Source organism: Amblyomma maculatum, chromosome 1, assembly GCF_055883805.1.
Source record: "Amblyomma maculatum isolate TAMU_Amacu chromosome 1, ASM5588380v1, whole genome shotgun sequence".
Lineage (NCBI taxonomy): Eukaryota > Metazoa > Arthropoda > Arachnida > Ixodida > Ixodidae > Amblyomma > Amblyomma maculatum.
Window position 1 is genome coordinate 470,371,543 of NC_139344.1, and position 16,850 is coordinate 470,388,392.

The 16,850-nt window shown below is 48.2% G+C and overlaps 1 protein-coding gene across 5 annotated transcripts in view; it reads left to right on the plus strand.

Annotated features, from left to right (window-relative positions):
• The window catches only part of LOC146209940 (uncharacterized), a 65,796-nt gene extending 56,729 nt beyond the window's left edge, over window positions 1–9,067 (plus strand). For 4 of the 5 annotated variants that reach the window (XM_084605391.1, XM_084605385.1, XM_084605364.1 and 1 more), the window contains one exon: window positions 5,385–9,067. In XM_084605391.1, coding sequence (XP_084461517.1) covers window positions 5,385–5,936 — 552 coding nt within the window. In that variant the 3' untranslated portion in view covers window positions 5,937–9,067. The remainder of the gene's footprint in view (window positions 1–5,384) is intronic. The other variant, XM_084605378.1, reaches the window with a different exon arrangement.
• Window positions 9,068–16,850: the final 7,783 nt, after the last annotated feature.

A 16,850-nucleotide genomic window follows, 5' to 3' on the forward strand; every position in this document is an offset into this window, starting at 1 on the left:
TGGGCAGGACATCTAGTGCGAAGAGAGGATAACCGATGGTCGCTTAGGGTAACAAACTGGATTCCAATGGAAGGAAAGAGTAGCAGGCGCAGCAGAAAGTTAGGTGGGCGGATGAGGTTAAGAAGTTCGCAGGGGTCAAGTGGATGCAGCTAGCACAGAACTGGGTTAATTGGAGAAATATAGGAGAGGCCTTCGCCCTGCAGGGGGCATAGTAAGGCTAATAATGATGTCAAGAGCTGTCGGCAATGTCAGCGTCGGGAGGTTTTGCAATCAAGACCTGCAGGCCTCCTCATGCCCATAATACCACCACGCGCACCATTTGATCAAGTCGGCATGGGCCTTCTTGGTCCTTTCCCTTGGTCCTTCAGTGGTAACCGTTGGATAACCATCGCCACAGACTATCTGACTTGTTATGCCGAAACCAAAGCGTTACCTAGTGGTACAGCATCTGAAGTTGCCCATTTCTTTGTACACCAGGTCATACGGCGGCACTGGGCTCCTGCGTGTATTATTACCGATAGAGGGACTGCTTTTACTTCGTAAATGATGGCCGAAGGTTTTCATCTCAGCGGAACAGCGCATTGAACAGTTACTGCTTACCATATGCAGACCAACAGGCTGACGGAAAGGCTTAATAAGAACATCATGGAGATGCTGGCGATGTATGTTGACGCCGAGCACAAGACTTGGGATGTAATCCTCGATGTGAAGGTTTACGCTGGCTGGCAAGTCAAAAGTGCAGAAGGGATCATTACTGTAGGGCAAGAACCGGACATGGTGGAGGTGGTGCTTTTAGAATGACTCAAAAGCAGTATAGACGTACACATACCTTCGGATCACGGAGAAAACAGATATTGACGTTATCTCGGCGAACAGCACGCTCCCACTTTGCTCTTCGGTCGTCCTTTGGGAACGAGAACACTCGAATCATGGGCCCATTGTAATTGCCGCGACAGTTGGGCACGCAACATCGCCCCATTACGACAGTTTGCAGGCGTACACTATGCGAACATTCAGTGAACGAAACGATTAAAGGTCCACAGAAATGGTCACCAAGAAGGGTAAACAACGCCATAACACTGATAGATAGTGAACTACCCATCATTCTCCCGCAGAAATATTTGATCTAGCTTCTGCCACACCAGATATCGGCGATTACAAATGACCCTTCCAATTTTCCCTCTGAATTCACACGCCGAAGGGAGTCATAAAAAAATTAAGAATACAAGTGAGTTCAAAGCTCCGTCCAAAAGTACGTCACTTCAACAAACTTCCGGTTGCCGCGCGCTTGCTCGCTCGCTGGCGTACTTGCGTCAACACGCCTTCGCTCAGCAGTTCGCGCAGCCCCTTTTCACGGGCAAGGTTAACTACAGTTAGTGTAACCGCGGTTACTGGAAACCGTGGTTAGCGCATGTTACACGGCGGACAAAACCATGGTTGCACCACTAATCGCGGTTATCGCAAACCGAACTTGGCGAGCTCGGCTTGCGTGTTTAACCGAAGTTATGGCGGTGTCTGTTGACAGAGAGGCTACTCGTCGGCGCCCGAGTGCGCGAAACATACGAGCAGGTCTGCTTTACAAAATTATTCATTTGCCCACTTTATCATGTTTAAAGATTGATGTATAGAATATGCTGTGTCTACTGTGCCGCCCGACATCTTTTATTATGGCCGACAGCGCAGTGACTGCATACTGCCTGTTGTTGCCTTGCTTGTTGCCTTGTCCTGCCTGCAGTATCGTTTGAACGGCTTGTAGCTGAGCAGAATGTCAAAAAATGCGCGGCCTTAACTGTAATGAAAGTACTTACACGCGTTTGCAACACTGGCAGCACGGGATGCTGCGAGCAGACGGATGTACGCTACACAATTACCGCGGGGGTGGGGCGCGCGAGCGTGGCGATAGATGGTGTCATGCCTGACCGTCCCAAGTTGTTGCTAGGCCTAAATTGTTTCGCTTCGAAGCCGCAGCGGTCGGCGCTTTGGAGCTGATCAACACTATCGTAAATTGTCTACTTATGAAACTGTCTTATTGGGAAACCTATCCTGGCATAGTAAAAAAATCAAAGGAGTCATCAGAGTTAGATTACCAAGATACTTTGTTGGGCGAGTTGGTACTTATTCATTATTAATATAAACAGCGCGAACACGAAGACAATGGACAAGATACAAGAAAGCCACAGTACAAGTGCTGACTCACAACTAAGCCTAAGCCCTTTACTGCAAGGCCCAGAAAAACAAACATGAAGAAAACGAAACAGTCACGTGAAACAACCCCTGGGTTCACCTGCTGCATAAAAGATTACTTTAAAAAATCGCTTAAAAAAGACACCTCTTTGCTTGAAAGAGCAAGAGAAGTCTTGCTGACACACTTATTGTCCGTTGAAATAAAATACGATTCCACTATCTCTCTCGTTATCTTCTCTTTGTGGCGATATGAAATCTTAACACTGTCAAACTTGGGAGTGCACTTCTTCTTCTCCTTCTTCGTTATTTCACATGACTGGCAATGTGATACCAGAAACGTTTTGTCCTTTCCACTTTCCAAGTTGTTCCAGTGTTCCTGTAGTCTCTTATTAATACACCGTCCTGTTCGTCCTATATAACTGGCTCCACAAGAGAGTGGAAGCCTATACACAACACCTGTCTTGCATCCAACATATGGGTTTCTATGTTTCACCCCACATTCTTGCTTCTTCGCTTCTCTTTCCCTTTGAATAGCCGGGCAGATCCTCTTCATCTTGAGCGGGGCGGTCAATGCGACGTCAACATTATACCTCTTGCCTACATTTTTGAGGCCGTGCGAAATTCTGTGCAACTGTGGCTTTCTTGTCCCTTGTCTTCGTGTTCGCGCTGTTTATATTAATAATGAATCAGTTAGATGACTCATTAGGGAGGCTACCTTTGAATACCAACTTTTGTGTTTCTTGAGACACTCGAATGAAATTTTCAGAGTAGACTCATGGACCTGCGCACATTGGTACTCAAGTTACAGAAGTATATCAGAATGGTTCACATGGGTTCCTTGTACCAAGCCTGGTGAACTTGCAAAATATGTTGGCACTATGAAATTCATTATGAAGGTTCCTGAATAGGTACCACAGGGCAAGACAGAGCCTTTTTTTTTTTAATTTCCCTGCTGAAAAATTTTAGCAGTGCATTGAGGTTAGTGCCACTAATTGGACTTGCATTAGCCTAATTTTGATTGTTTATTATAAATTCCAGATTCAATGTTTTGAAAAAATGAGCTTGTCTTGCCCTCGAAAATTTATTCAGGCACACAATAAAAAAAAAAAAAGAAAACAGGTGGGAATCCGATTAGCGGTTCCAGAGATAGTGCGGGAATAAGCAACCATACCATGAAAAAAATTCATTCTGAGAAAATGGCCCTAGAACTTTAAAACAGCATTTTCAAGTCTAAAATTTGTTTTTCACTGCAGCACGTTGTGCCTCCAACTCTTCGATTCCCTCGGAAAGTGCATTTTCATGCGAACTGAGCACGACGCTGACGACGCGATACGAGAGGCCGAGATCGCCGAGGTTGATATGGTCGGTACAGCAGGCTTCAAGCGCTGGCTCCTTGCGTTGACATGAAAGATACACAGTTGGAAGTGGCAGCGCAGTCGGTCTAGTAGTGGTGTAGCAGAGGCAGCACTGACAGAAGCATCTTCGCGACCGTTAGCAACGCGCTTCGCTAACTTCGCGATTCGGACGGCATTCACAGAACGACAATGTATGTAGCGCGCATCGTGGCTGACCGTGCAACAATCCACAAGATGCACAAAACCGTTCAAAACATGTCACCAGAATCCGTAACGAGCAATGATCACGGCGATCTCAAAAATGGTGAAACGTGAAGCGATTCAGCTAACGCACAAAAGAACGTCAGCTCAGTAGGCAGCCGGAGCAGGCCACGTGCCAGGGAGGGGCCACCGCATCAGCGCGCGCAGCAGCCAATAGCAGTCACGCGATCCCCTGCGTTCTCACGGAGTGTGCACTTTGTCCAATCACAGCCCGAATTCAAGACGCGGGAAGCTCAACAATCCCTGTGAGGCCCCCAATTACAAGTGAGCCATGCTTCTGCTACACCGCGGACGCCGCCCGCGAAGGCAACATGGAAAAGGGGCAAGCATTCACAAACAAAACAAGACCAAGATCGCGGCACTCAGTTCAGCGGCAGAGAAATGGCGCGCGCGCGCGAAGTTTGGGTACCTTTGCCGTTCGCTCGTGACTCTGGGGCTGCCGCTCCCAGTTGTCTATTTAATTTAAAGCAGTTTCACGGTGAATTAGGCGTTTATAATTAGATAAAAGGTAGTTTATAACATATACAGCCGAGATATGTACTTTTTGAAAAGGAGACTTTTTCGCGATTTTTCGACTTCCGAAGCCCGCGTCCCCCCTTAATCACAGAGCTAGAACGAGCAGATCAGATGACCCAAAATGCATCACTGGCTGCTGGCTTGAGCAGAAACTTGCTTGTACTACAACTATCGCTCTTACCAGCAATTTGCTGCTGGTCAGCGATCCTCACAAAGGCTTCATACTTGATATTCAGCTCAGTATTCCAGAGCAAAACAGCGCAAACTTCACAATGGACAGAGAAGGGCAGATGAGATACAGGTGCTGTGAAAGGCGAAGGAAGGGATGCCTGATGAACTAGAAATAAACTTGGAGAAAACATCTCGAGCTAGTTGGTTCATCACAGAGCACAACAGCGCAAACTTCACAATAGACAGAGAAGGGCAAGCGCCTGTGTCTCGTCTGCCCTTAAATTGGAATATTTTCGGCCTATTCGGTAATTTTCGAATATTAGAAAAATTCTGGATGCCTGCTTGATTTGTATTCAAAATTTCAAGTATTTGCTTGCCCCTAAGTGAAATAGCGGCTTGAGACAGTTGTGGCACAAAAGCAAAACAGTTGTTACTGTATTGTGAATAAACAGAAGTGGTCATCAAAGCTGCCAATATTCCTATCCCTGGACTGCTTGCTGTAAGGCTTTTTTACCTTCCACTACCCAAGCTGTGTGTGTGCCATGATGGCATTCTGTGGGAGACAACAAAGCAAAGTATGGTGGCCGAATGAAGTGGGGATACAAAGTATGCATTCTTGCACTTCAATTTTTTTCCTGGGCTGAATCTTCTTGTATGTTTGGATGCTTCTAACATTTTTACGGTCCCAGTTATTTCTAGTTCATGAGGTTCTGATGTACCAATCTTCAGTGCTCTCAGGCTGTTCTTGCACTAGGTGGCCTCGACATTTCATGCAATTGGTGTGCAGCTGTTAGCAGGTTGTCATGTGGCTGAAATTAGGTTGGCCACTGTGTTATTAGTGCAGTATTTTGGAAAGCTGCCTGTGGCCCACATCTCGCTCTTTTTAACTTCCCCCAGCAGCAGACAGCTGAGACCCAGGCAGCCAAGTTGCAACAGCAACAGCAGCAGCAGCAGCAACAACAGGCGGCGTCTGGCCAGGGCGATGATCAGGGAGGTGGAGGCGGTGGAGGCGGCGCGCGTGAGCAGCACGACAATGGCGGTGAATCGGACTCGGGCGAGGACACGTTCCACGGCAACCAGAGCCACTCGAACCCACCATCAGGCACCTCTACTCCCAGCCCAGGGGGTGCAGGCGCCACTTCACACTCGGAGCACACGGATGAGTCACAAGGCGCTGCGCCGCCCACCTCTTCAGCTGGCGGGTCGGCCGCCTCTGAGCGCGGTGGTGGCGGCCTGCCCTCGCTGGCATCCCCATTGTCGCTGGCCCATCCACTGGCCTCCCTGGGCTACCAGCACTCGCTGGCCAGTTTCGGCATCTCATCTGGGGGATTTGGTGGCTCACCGCACGCGGCGCATATCTCTGCGTCGACAGCGGCCTCACCCTACTTGCCCGGCAACACGGCCACCTACTCGCAGGCCCACCTGCCAGGGCCTTACAGCTGGACCTGAGCACCGGGCAACGTGGGGGGCGACGGAGCGGGGCCCGCCGTATGCAACGCGTAGTCGCCGCCATTTGCCCCCGTCTCTCTCGCCGGGGCTCTCCCGTCGCCGCCCCCTGCCTGTGGGGCGTTTCCCCTCCCCCTCTTTCGTTCTGCCCCAGCCCGTGGTGGCCGAGAAGGCGGCGCTTCACCCGGCACGTCCCATGTGTCGCCGCTCGTGGTGTGAATCTCACTCGTGCTGGGCCCGTGAGAGTGGCCTCTCAGTGGTCCACCTGGGCACAGCAGGGGGTGGAGCCGTCGTGTGCGAGAAGCCAAAGACAGTCGGCCAGAACAGGCGAGTGGTGTGGGCTGTGTCATGCAGCGATCAGCCTAGTGCGGGGGGGTAGCCCACGGTACCAGCAAGGTGGGCAAGGATCGCAGTGCTCTGCTTGTGTGCCAACAGCCAGTGCCAGGTGAACTCTCCGTGTGGCAGGAGCCACCGTTAGGGAGGCATCATTGCCCATATGCACTCGCTGCTGCTGCTTTGGTCGCCTCCACCTCGGCACCCACATTGTTTCTACTGGAGAGGACCGAAGAAACCACTGCAACGACATACAAGGCCTGCTGGAACCGCAGATGTCTTGTTCGCGTGGTCCACTCGAGTCTGCCTTGCACGTATGGTGGACTGTGTTCGGCAGTGGGAAGTGCACTTCGCGCGTCATATGATGGACCAAGCGGGAAAGGCAAAGATGTCGGCGATTTCCTCCTTCCTTCCTTGTTTCCAGCCCCCATTTTTATTACCAGCTCACAGTGTGCATTGCCACGGTCTATTCAGTGATTTCTGCAACATTCTACTGCGATCAACAGCTGTTGGAACTGCTTGCCCTCTTAGCTGAGTTATTGGTGGGGGGGTTTGAGAGTACAGGCTTCGAGCTGTTCACAGTTTTACCTGTTTGCTTCATTCGTAGCCTTTTATTTCATTTCTTGCATACACACTTGTATAAATGCTGTCCTCATTTTTTTTTTTTTTCTCCTCACAAAATCCGTTTCCATTTGTCAGACCCCTTCAATTTATGCCGCGTCACCATTTATCTTGTTGAAAATTTGTCTCATCACTCTTACAACTTAATTTATTGCTTACAGTCTGTGAAAAGTTGCCAATGTTTGACTGTAGAGTTGCTTAGGAGGGCTAGAGAAAGAACCATTCGTACAGCTTTGAAGGGTGCATGCTGGACTGTCAGGATATATGCATTTGCTACGTGTTTCTTTTCTGTCCTCTTTTTAATGCCTGGGGCCATTCGCATAGCCATTAACACCGAGGGTGTTTAGTTTTAGCTCCTGTTTTTATGTCTTTCAAAGTGTCAGTGCCGAGAGGCTGCTGCTTTGCCGAAGTTGAGGATAGCAGCGCTGAGCCTGTTCCTTGCGTTTGCCTGAGAAATTTCTGCCTTTCCTGGTATCGCATCTGAGAGATGGCGGCATCGATTGTATTGCGGGCACTGTTGGATTGTTTTTATTTTTGCTCCAAATCAAACTGCAAAAGCCCTTTTTGTGCTGCAGCACTAGGCAGCTTCACTTGCCAAATGGTTAATGCAAGGCCACCACTCCTTTGTTGGTTCAGTGAGGCAGACTTAACTTTGAACTTTGTAAGCAAGTGGCCTCGCGTGGGGGCAAGTTACTTAACGTGCTCTTATTCCCACCCACACACTTGATTAAGGGGGCTGTGACCCACCTCTCTTGCTGGTGTTTCGGCCAAATGAGCACAACCCATTTTTCTCTTGGCAAAAAAAAACACTCTGCTTTTTCCAACGGGGGAGGGACATTGTGTCTTAGAGAGTTGCCCTTTGTGGAACATCAAATAATTGCGGGCAGACACCAATATTTATGCTTCCAGTAGTTCTCCGAGACCACTTGTGCGTGTGTGGGTGCTTATGTGTGCATGCCGGCTGGGGTCCCCTGTAAGGGACTGGCCGTTTTTAGAATCGGGATAATGAGTTAATTGCCCCATCTGTGGGCTCCTACATTTAGCGCTTTTAACAGTGCAAGGTTCATGTTCGGAAGTGCAAGCCACTGGACAGCTGGGGATGGGAGTTGTCCCAGCTCGCTGCTGTGGAACACTGGCCTTATGACGAGAGAGTCTCCTTCACCTGAGTGCAACAATCACGCATGGTTTGTGTGGAGCGGGACTTTTTCTTTTTTGGAAGAGTGTGCACGGGCGTGGCCTTGGTGTGTAGTGTTTGCAATGGTTTGCCCCTTCCCCATCCTTCCCTTTTGAGAGTGGGGAAGAAAGGGCGAGGTTGCGTGGGTGAACAAAGTGGGACTGTCGCTATCACACTGCAAGCTTCGTCTTTTAAACGGGCTCCCTGCACGATGGTTTGACTGCTCTCCCAACTTGGCCAGAAATGCAAAGCCTGCAGTGGACTTCAAATGCGAACAGAAAAGTATGTAAAAAGAAATACTCAAGACTTTTTATTATCCTTGCGTATTGGCTGCCCCGCCCTTCCCCAGTGCGCTTTTAAAGAAAAAGCGACTCTCGGTGGAGCATATTCTTGCGCACATTTGTTGTCAGTATTTTTCTGTCATTCTGCATTTCTTTGCACACGTTGAAATCATGGCGTTTTTTTTTTTTTTTTTTTTTTTTTTTTTAGCTACATGTTGTAAACTTGCTTGTTTCTGTTGTCATTTTAGAAAGTGGGGCATACATGTAGTGAGCAGCCATTGCAAGGTTTCTTTTTGTATTTTTGTTAGGGCTGTCAGTGTGTACTGCAACCACCATCGCATGGAAAGGATCACACCTAATAATGTGATACAGCATTTTTCTTTCATATTCTTGTGCTGCATTTGATGTTCATTGTTTTGTTGTTTTTCTTCTGCAGCACATGCTGCACGTCTCGCGTCGCAAAAACAATACAAATAATAAAGGACTTGCTCGGTTGGATTTGTGTAAATTATGCAAGTGCTCAGTGAGCTTGCCACCATATGCTGCGAGGTGTATGTACAATCCTTGCGCAGTTTCTGGCAGTTCGTGCCATGATCTTTGTTTTTGCGTGTCAAAGGAGAACTCTTGTTCAAGAGCTTCTCAGGGAGTGCTGTGGTGCTTTTGCAGGCTAATAGGCTTCTGGGTTGTCTTATGGCGCAGAAAAATAAAATATGGTTTCAGTTGCACTGTGTGCGGGTAGGCTTGTCGATGCATTCCTCTTCTGCCTTCTTGCAGGATGGGAGCTCAGAATGGAACATTTGTGGTTTAATTTTACTAGGTCAAAACTGGACAGTGATAATTGCGAACCTCTTCTAGTGTGCTTGCAAGAGGCAAGAACAGCAGTAATTTACTTTTGAGCTATAATATTGCGTCGTTTACACTTGAGAATCTGTTCAGCATTGGCTGAGATTTCATTGCCTTCAAGAGCAGTGGTAAATTCTGTATGCTTTATTGATGCATTGAAATGTATGCAATCTCCACAAATCTACTTCGCTGACCAGTAACGTTTTTCTGGCCAAGGGATATGCACGGTTCACTGATGTGGACCGAGTCAGCGCCTTTGGAATTGTAGCCGTGCAGTCTGCAAGAGCAGAAACAGCCGCAGGGCATTGTGTACGATAGCCACAGCCAACTTACATGTTTATTTTTTGGATTTTCTCCGTTGCTGTATAAAGTACACGTGCAGAGCAAGTGGTTTCTCTTGTTCCATTACTTCCTCATTGCTTTTATTTTTCTGTACCAAGTCCAGTGACCTCCGGATGGAGAACATGGGCGCCCGGCTCTTAGTGTCCCAGTATGTGTCAATGCTATGTTTTTGTACATAGTGTTTCCTGATCACCCCATCACTTTGGGAGCATCTCGAGTGACTTATTTCTTTCACTTCTGAAAGCGCGGAAATTTTTCATTGGCGTGCGTGTGCTTGTCTGTTTAGTGTGCGTGTCTCGCGTTTGCGGAGCCCGTCTGCCCGCCACACCTGTTGAGACAGAAATGTTTGCAACATCGCTTCCCTTGACGCGTTGTATTTTTTGTCCTTCTCGGTGGATACAGAAGGAATGGTATTCTGTGAGAAGGCATGTGTGTCTGTGTGAAGCAATTTCCAAATTCTCCGAGGAACGTAGTGCTAATAAAGCATCTTTTTTTGGTTAATGTTGCTGGTCTGTGCTACACTACACACACACATGCACAGATGCTAGCTAAGAATTGCCGTTTGGTAGTTTGGGCTTAGCCAGAAAGTATAATGTTGAGTCGCTGTATTTGCACACACACATTGCACCCGTCGCAGTCAATTTTGTGAACAGCACTGCCAGCAGTGGATGTCGCAAATTAATAGTGTGATGTGTGCATTTACTGTAGTCTTGGGACCTTGGAGTGACTTGGTCAAAGGAAACTTTTTTTGCATATCACACTTGCTGGTGTGTCAGTGAAATAGCGAAGCAGTGTTTGAAGGTGTTCCATGTTGTGCTAAAGTATGTACTTCCTATGCTAGATGTCCTGCAGATAAGTATCGGCATCTCTCCACGGTGGCTTTTGTTATGCAAATAATCGTTTACAAATTTACCCCGGAGTTTCAGTTTTACACTACCTTCATGCGTTTGCACTAATATTTCCTTTTCAGGTACCATGCAAGATGTCCGTCGTTTTGAGAGGAGCAGGCCTCGCCAAGTTTGCAAATTCTACTTCCTCCCGACAATGACGGGGCTTTTAGAAGGATCTATCTGGAGGTGTGTTTTAATGTAGATAATTCATTACTGCACATTTTTCGCAAGAATTTGGTTACAGCGGCTAGTAAGTTTGGAAGTGGGGAGCACTCGGCAGCCGTAAGCTGTGCACTCATTGTACTGGTCTGCTGAAAATTACAGCTTCCATGTGAAGTGTGTTGCTCATAGATGGCTCGACAGTTCTTATCCTTGTAAAAGTTCCAACTCAAAAGGCATCAGAATGGTGTGCGGAGTCATCTCAAAGCTGTATACGGGTTCTGGAGAGGATGCGAGATTCATTTCAACCACCTGGGATTCTGTTTCTTTGTGCATTGCTTTGCAGTACGCCCAACGTAAACGGAGTGAGCGCTATTGTCTTCCATTGGCTGTTAGCTGTGCAGCGGGTAGAGTAGCCCCTGGGCTAGTCTTCCTTCAGAACTGCAAAGTAGGCGATCCGCGGGAGGTGCTTGGACTGGACTGCAGTAGTCTAGGTGGCTTTGACTGCTGTACGCTAGCCCGCCTAAATGCAAAACGGTGTCAACATGATCACAGTGCAAATTTAGTACCAGTGAAAAAGAAAAGCAGGTGCCAAAAAGGGGAAGTTGCGATATCATGCAAATTGTTTGTTTCATGCATATATTTCTGCAGGCTTCGACAATGAACCTTACTTAGTGAAGTAGGCGCCTGTCTTGTGTGTTTTTTTTTTTTTTTTATCCTCGCGCTATGCAGACACGTAATCATGAGCTTTAGAATAAGGAGACCCTATCGGTTAGAGAGATAAGGTAATAGCGGGATTCAAAAGCTCCCTATTGAAGCCATAGATATAGTAGGGACCAGAACACTTCTCGACTGGAGTAAACTGCCAGCTCTTGTGGGGGCGGATATAAGTTTGAGGGCAAGGGAAAAAGCTGCATAAGAAGCGTAGTTTATGTAACAAAATGTAGACGGTGAACGTGAAAGACGAGTGGCCAGCACACTCACTCCTCCACTGGTACTGTTGTAGAGAAAACATGCAATGGAACATGGCACAAGCACTGCAGCTGGACTGCGAAGGGAAAATAAAAAAGAACAGTAGAAACGACGGAGCAGCAGGAACGGAAGCAACAAAACCGCCTCTCTGCTCGTGGTGATGAAAAGCCTATAAAAACTACCCTTTTGTTTGATAATTGCCGACCCAACAGGTAGCTACAAGTACACAGGACCGCTGTTTCTGAGCGCTAACGTCTTTGTCAACCAGGAAAACAATGCGTGAATTTAGTGTAAAAAGCGCACAAATAAGCGAACCCGTCCAAAGGAAAGGGGACGCGGAGAAGAAACGTTGAGCTCAAAAAACAAGGTGGGGTAATTTTAGTTGCTACGGCCCTGCCAACACTGGAAAGTACACCTGCACTGGCACTGATATCTCACTGGTAACTAATACACCGTAGCGTTTCCAGACGTTCTACAGCAGCCAAAGTCGGGAGCCACACAGCAATGCATGTGTTGGATTTCTTTCTGGCCGTAAAGCCGCGAAAGCCTTTCGTTTTGCCGGGGTGGTGCAGTGGTAAGACGCCCGACTACTGTCCGGAGTGCCCGGGTTACTCGACCTCGGCAGCTGCGTTTCGATGGAGGCGAAACGAAGAAGCGTCCGTGTGCTGTGCGATGTCGGCGCACGTTAAAGATCCTCAGGTGGTCGAAATTACTCCGTAGCCCTCCACTACGGCTCCTCTTTCACTCCCACCTTCCTCCCTTCCCCTACGGCGCGGTTCAGGTGTCCATAGAAACAAGTGTGACAGATACTGCGCCTTTCCCTTCCTGTGAACCAACTATTATTCAGAGACATGCATCCAGATTCGCCTGTACAATCCTTTTTGGTATATCTGTGAGGCTCTTGGTTATCAAAGATTTAATTGTTACTTTGTAGCTCGCTGAGTTTGACGTAGCCAGATCAGCATGATCAATCGTTAAGCAGGAACGCTTGCCTTGATAGCCGCCGCTGGCAGAGCAGGAACCCGGTGCAGCGTCAGCTGAAGGACGCTTTTGAGATGCACGAACGCCCGGCGACACGGATAGCGAAGCCGACAGGTCCATGGGGGTGCCCTGCTCTTCGTGCAGTGCGGCTGGAGGTCGATCCAGGATTATAGGCTGAGCAGCCATAGCCGCGTTCCGGCCAGAGGGCACATCGCTCACTGTCTGGCGTACATGTGCGGAAGCCGGGACAGGCTCTTTAGGGGGTGAAGAGGTAGCACGAATCTGCACGTCTGGCCCATGCTCAGGAAGTGCAGGTAGTGTCGTTGAGGCCTGTGGCGTCGACGAATCTAGCTTCGCCAGCCTGTCACCGAGGGCGCTAGGCCTAGCCTCGGTGCACAGTTCAGCTGCAGGAATGACTGTGTGGCATTTGGTGTATGCCACGCAACCAGATGGTGATTGGACGTCTGGAGCCTCCTCGGATTACGTGAGTGAAGATCCGCTGCTTAAGCGAATTGATTTACACGGCTGGCGAGATGTTTCACAAGAGCGATGAGAAGCCACCTTATCAAAGGACACTTCGTCGTCGCCGTTCTCTCCTTATTTCATAGCATCAAATTTTATTTTTCCTTCGAGGGTTTATATGATACCGACCCTATAACGCGCAAGACTTCATATACTGCACTTTCAGTGTAAGACTGACTCGATAATAAGAATGCAGAGAGATTCCGCGTTGTATGGATGGATCTATAGCTGGAGGTTGAATTTATGACAGAACTGTTCTTTAAATTACTGATTCCGCTTAGTCGCTTCTGTGGAGGGAAAGAGGCCTGCTGTTTGTTGGTTTCCCCGTGTTAGCGGTTATTCGCTTCTTTTGCGAGGCAGCCCATGAGCAGCGAGATGCCCGCTTTTGCCAAACACAAACATAGGTCATGAATGTTACTAAAAAAACGAGTAACGAAAGCCACTACTTGTACTGGACAAGAAGCACGTTTCGTTCGCTGTGTTGACTTTAGCCGGGGCGCACCTCAGCTGCACGCGCGAGAGCGCTGGCGGCGTTTCTGCACACAAACAGCTAGTATGACACATTGAATTGGAGGGGATAAATAAATCACAAAGCAAACAAGTGTACATTGTCAATGGACCTTTTTAATTTTCAAGTATTGCTACTGCGTACGCGCGAAGCGTCCTCGGATGCCATTTTCGCCGGGATGCCACGCGAAAATAGGGGGAGGACTTCGCTGCCCGTCCTTTTCCAGGAAACGACGTCCCTCGCTTCATCAACGCGACGAACTGCTGCACAATAATTGCGTGCATGCTAGCATCTTCTAGCCCTTCAGTTCAGTTCAATCGTGTCCGACTCATCGTGACCCTATGGACTATATCACACCACGCTTTCCGGTCTCTCACTATCTTCCTAACATCACATAACTTCATCTGCAGCGCCTCGAGGCGCTACACTGCCTACCACTCCTTTGGTAGCCCTTAACCTTTCCCAACATCACAGCTTTCTCCAGCGACTCCTCTCTTCTCATCAGATGACCAAAGTAGCTAAGCTGTAACTATAGAATTTCACCCTCCAATGAGCAGTCGGGGTTTATGGTCGACAATATCGACTGATTTGATCTTCGGGCAGTCCAAGGAACTCTCAAGGTCTCCGCCAGCACCACAATTCAAACTCGTCAAATCTTCGGCGGTCAGCCTTCTTCACAGTCCAACTCTCGCATCCATACATCACAACTGGAAAGACCATAGCACGAGTTATACGGGTCTTGTTTGGCAGTCTGATGTCTCTGCTCTTTACTAGGCGGTCAAGGCAAGCCATGGCTCTCTTTCTCAAAAGCAGGCGTCTCCTAATTTCATGGCTGCAGTCACCTTCCGGGGTAATCTTGGAACCCAAGAAGAGAAAATCTGTCACGACACGGCTTCCACTTCTTATCCCTTAATGCTCCAGGACTTGATAGGGCAAGACGCCATGATCTTTGTCTTTTTAATGTCCAGTTTAAGCCCAAACTTCTCACTCTCTTCTTGTACGCGCATCAGAAGTCTCTTGAGTTACACTTCACTTGCTGCCATTAAAGTGGTATCATCCGCATATCTAAGGTTGTTGATAAGTTTTCCAGCAATCTTCACTCCAGCTGAAGACTCGTCCAAACCGGCGTTCGTCGTGATGCACTCAGCATATAGACCAACACCGTGTTTACAAACAAAGGGGGCGCTCGCGGCGCCACAGCCGACTGGGGGTGAACAATAGGGTTAGAGTCCATAGGAATACATGGAACCGAAATATTCCAAAGCAGTTTTCTTATTTCACGGGGCACCTGTGATGTCGTTATTCGGTACAAAGCAACTATGAACATCTTAGAACAGATCGCCAAAATATGAAATCTCATTGCCGAGGCGAAGTATTTTTAAAATACCGCGAAACATGTTGGAGTGCGAGTTGGGAGGGCGACCCGTAGAAAAACATGCAAACACAACTTACCGGGACATTTTTCTCATTTCGCAGAGCATCAGAAGTGTTGGCCGGTCGTTAAACGTTGACCAGCGCTTTGAAGAAGTGTTTGATAAAGTATGGTGCGTCATTATGGAGGCAGTCTACTTTTAAAAAGTCCCCGAATAACCTGTGTTATGAATCAAGACACCGCCAAAAGGCAAGCTGGTTGTAGCGAATCGCGCAGTTTCGCTTACAGTCTGATATGCTGCCGCATAGGGTAAATAAGCTTGATAATACTGTCGTTCCAGTGATACGTGCTAGACAGCTAGAATCACATTTAAAAAGCAGTTGTCAAACGCTGAACCGAACGAGATTTGCGCATTGCAGCAGACGACAGCGCAGCTGGCTATGCCCACCGCGGTCGCCTCCAGCTCCGGAGCGTCTGCTAGCGACAGCGTAGGTGATGCATATGGTCGTCTGCAACTGTGCGCGGTCAGTTTATCGTGCTGTTAGCGGTCTCGCAAGTCGTCAGACTTGCATTACTTGCAAGAGAACGTAGTGTGTCATGCAACATGACTTCGGGGCGTCGTACAAGACGTTAATTAAAAAATGAGAAGGGTTCAACGCTGCTGAACCGAGCAAAACGTTGCGGTAAGTAGTGTTTACATATAGTTCTATGGGTCGCCCTCCCAACTCGCACCCGCATACGTTTCGCGGCGTTTTAAAAATACTTCGCCTCGTTAATGAGATTTGATACTTTCGTGATCTGTTCTAGGATGTTCATGGTTGCTCTGTATCGAATAACGACATCACAGATGACCCGTGAAATTAGAAAATTGCTTTGGAATATTTCGCTTCCATGTATTCCTATGGGAGCTAAGCCAATTTTTCACCCCCAGTCGGACCACGCTAGCGTTAGAAGCGCCACCGCATCGTGCTTACGTCACAGATCGGTGTTGGCCTATAGACCAACACCGTGTTTACAAACAAAAGGGGGCCGCAGCTGACTGGGGGTGAAAAGTAGGGTTAGCGCCTATAGGAATACATGGAACCGAAAGATATCAAAGCAGTTTTCTCTTTTCACGGGGCATCTATGATGTCGTTATTCGACACAGAGCAGCCATGAACATCCTAGAACAGATAGCGAAAATATAAAATCTCATTACCGAGGCGAAGTATTTTTAAAATACCGCGAAACATGCGGGGGTGCGAGTTGGGAGGGCAACCAGTAGAAATACATGTAAACACAACTTACCTGAACATTTTTCTCATTTCACAGAGCATCAGAAGGGGTGGCCGGTCGTTAAACGTTGACCAGCGCTTTGAAGAAGTATGTGATAAAGTATGGTGCGTCATTACGGAGGCAGTCTACTTTTAAAACTCCCCGAATAACCTGTGTTATGAATCCAGGTACCGCTAAAAAGCCAAGCTGTGGGTAGCGAATCGCGCTGTTTTGCTTACAGTCTGATATGCTGCCGCATAGGGTAAATAAGCTTGATAATACTGTCGCTCCAGTGATACATGCTAGACAGAATTACATTTAAAAAGTAGTTGTCAAACGCCATACGACAATATGAACCGAACGAGATTCGCGCATTGCAGCAGACGACAGCGTAGCTGGCGATACCCAACGCTGCCGCCTCCAGCTCTGGAGCGTCTGCTAGCGACAGCGCCGGTGGCGCATTGCCGTCTGCAACTGTGCGCGGTCAGTTTATCGAGCTGTGAGCGGTCCCGCAAGTCGTCAGACTTGCAGTACTTGCAAGGGAATGTAGTGTGTCATGCAACATGATGTCAGGGCGTGATACAAGACGTTCACCAAAAAATGAGAAGGGTGTAACGCTGCTGAACCGAGCAAAACGTTGCGGTAAGTTGTGTTTACATGTGTTT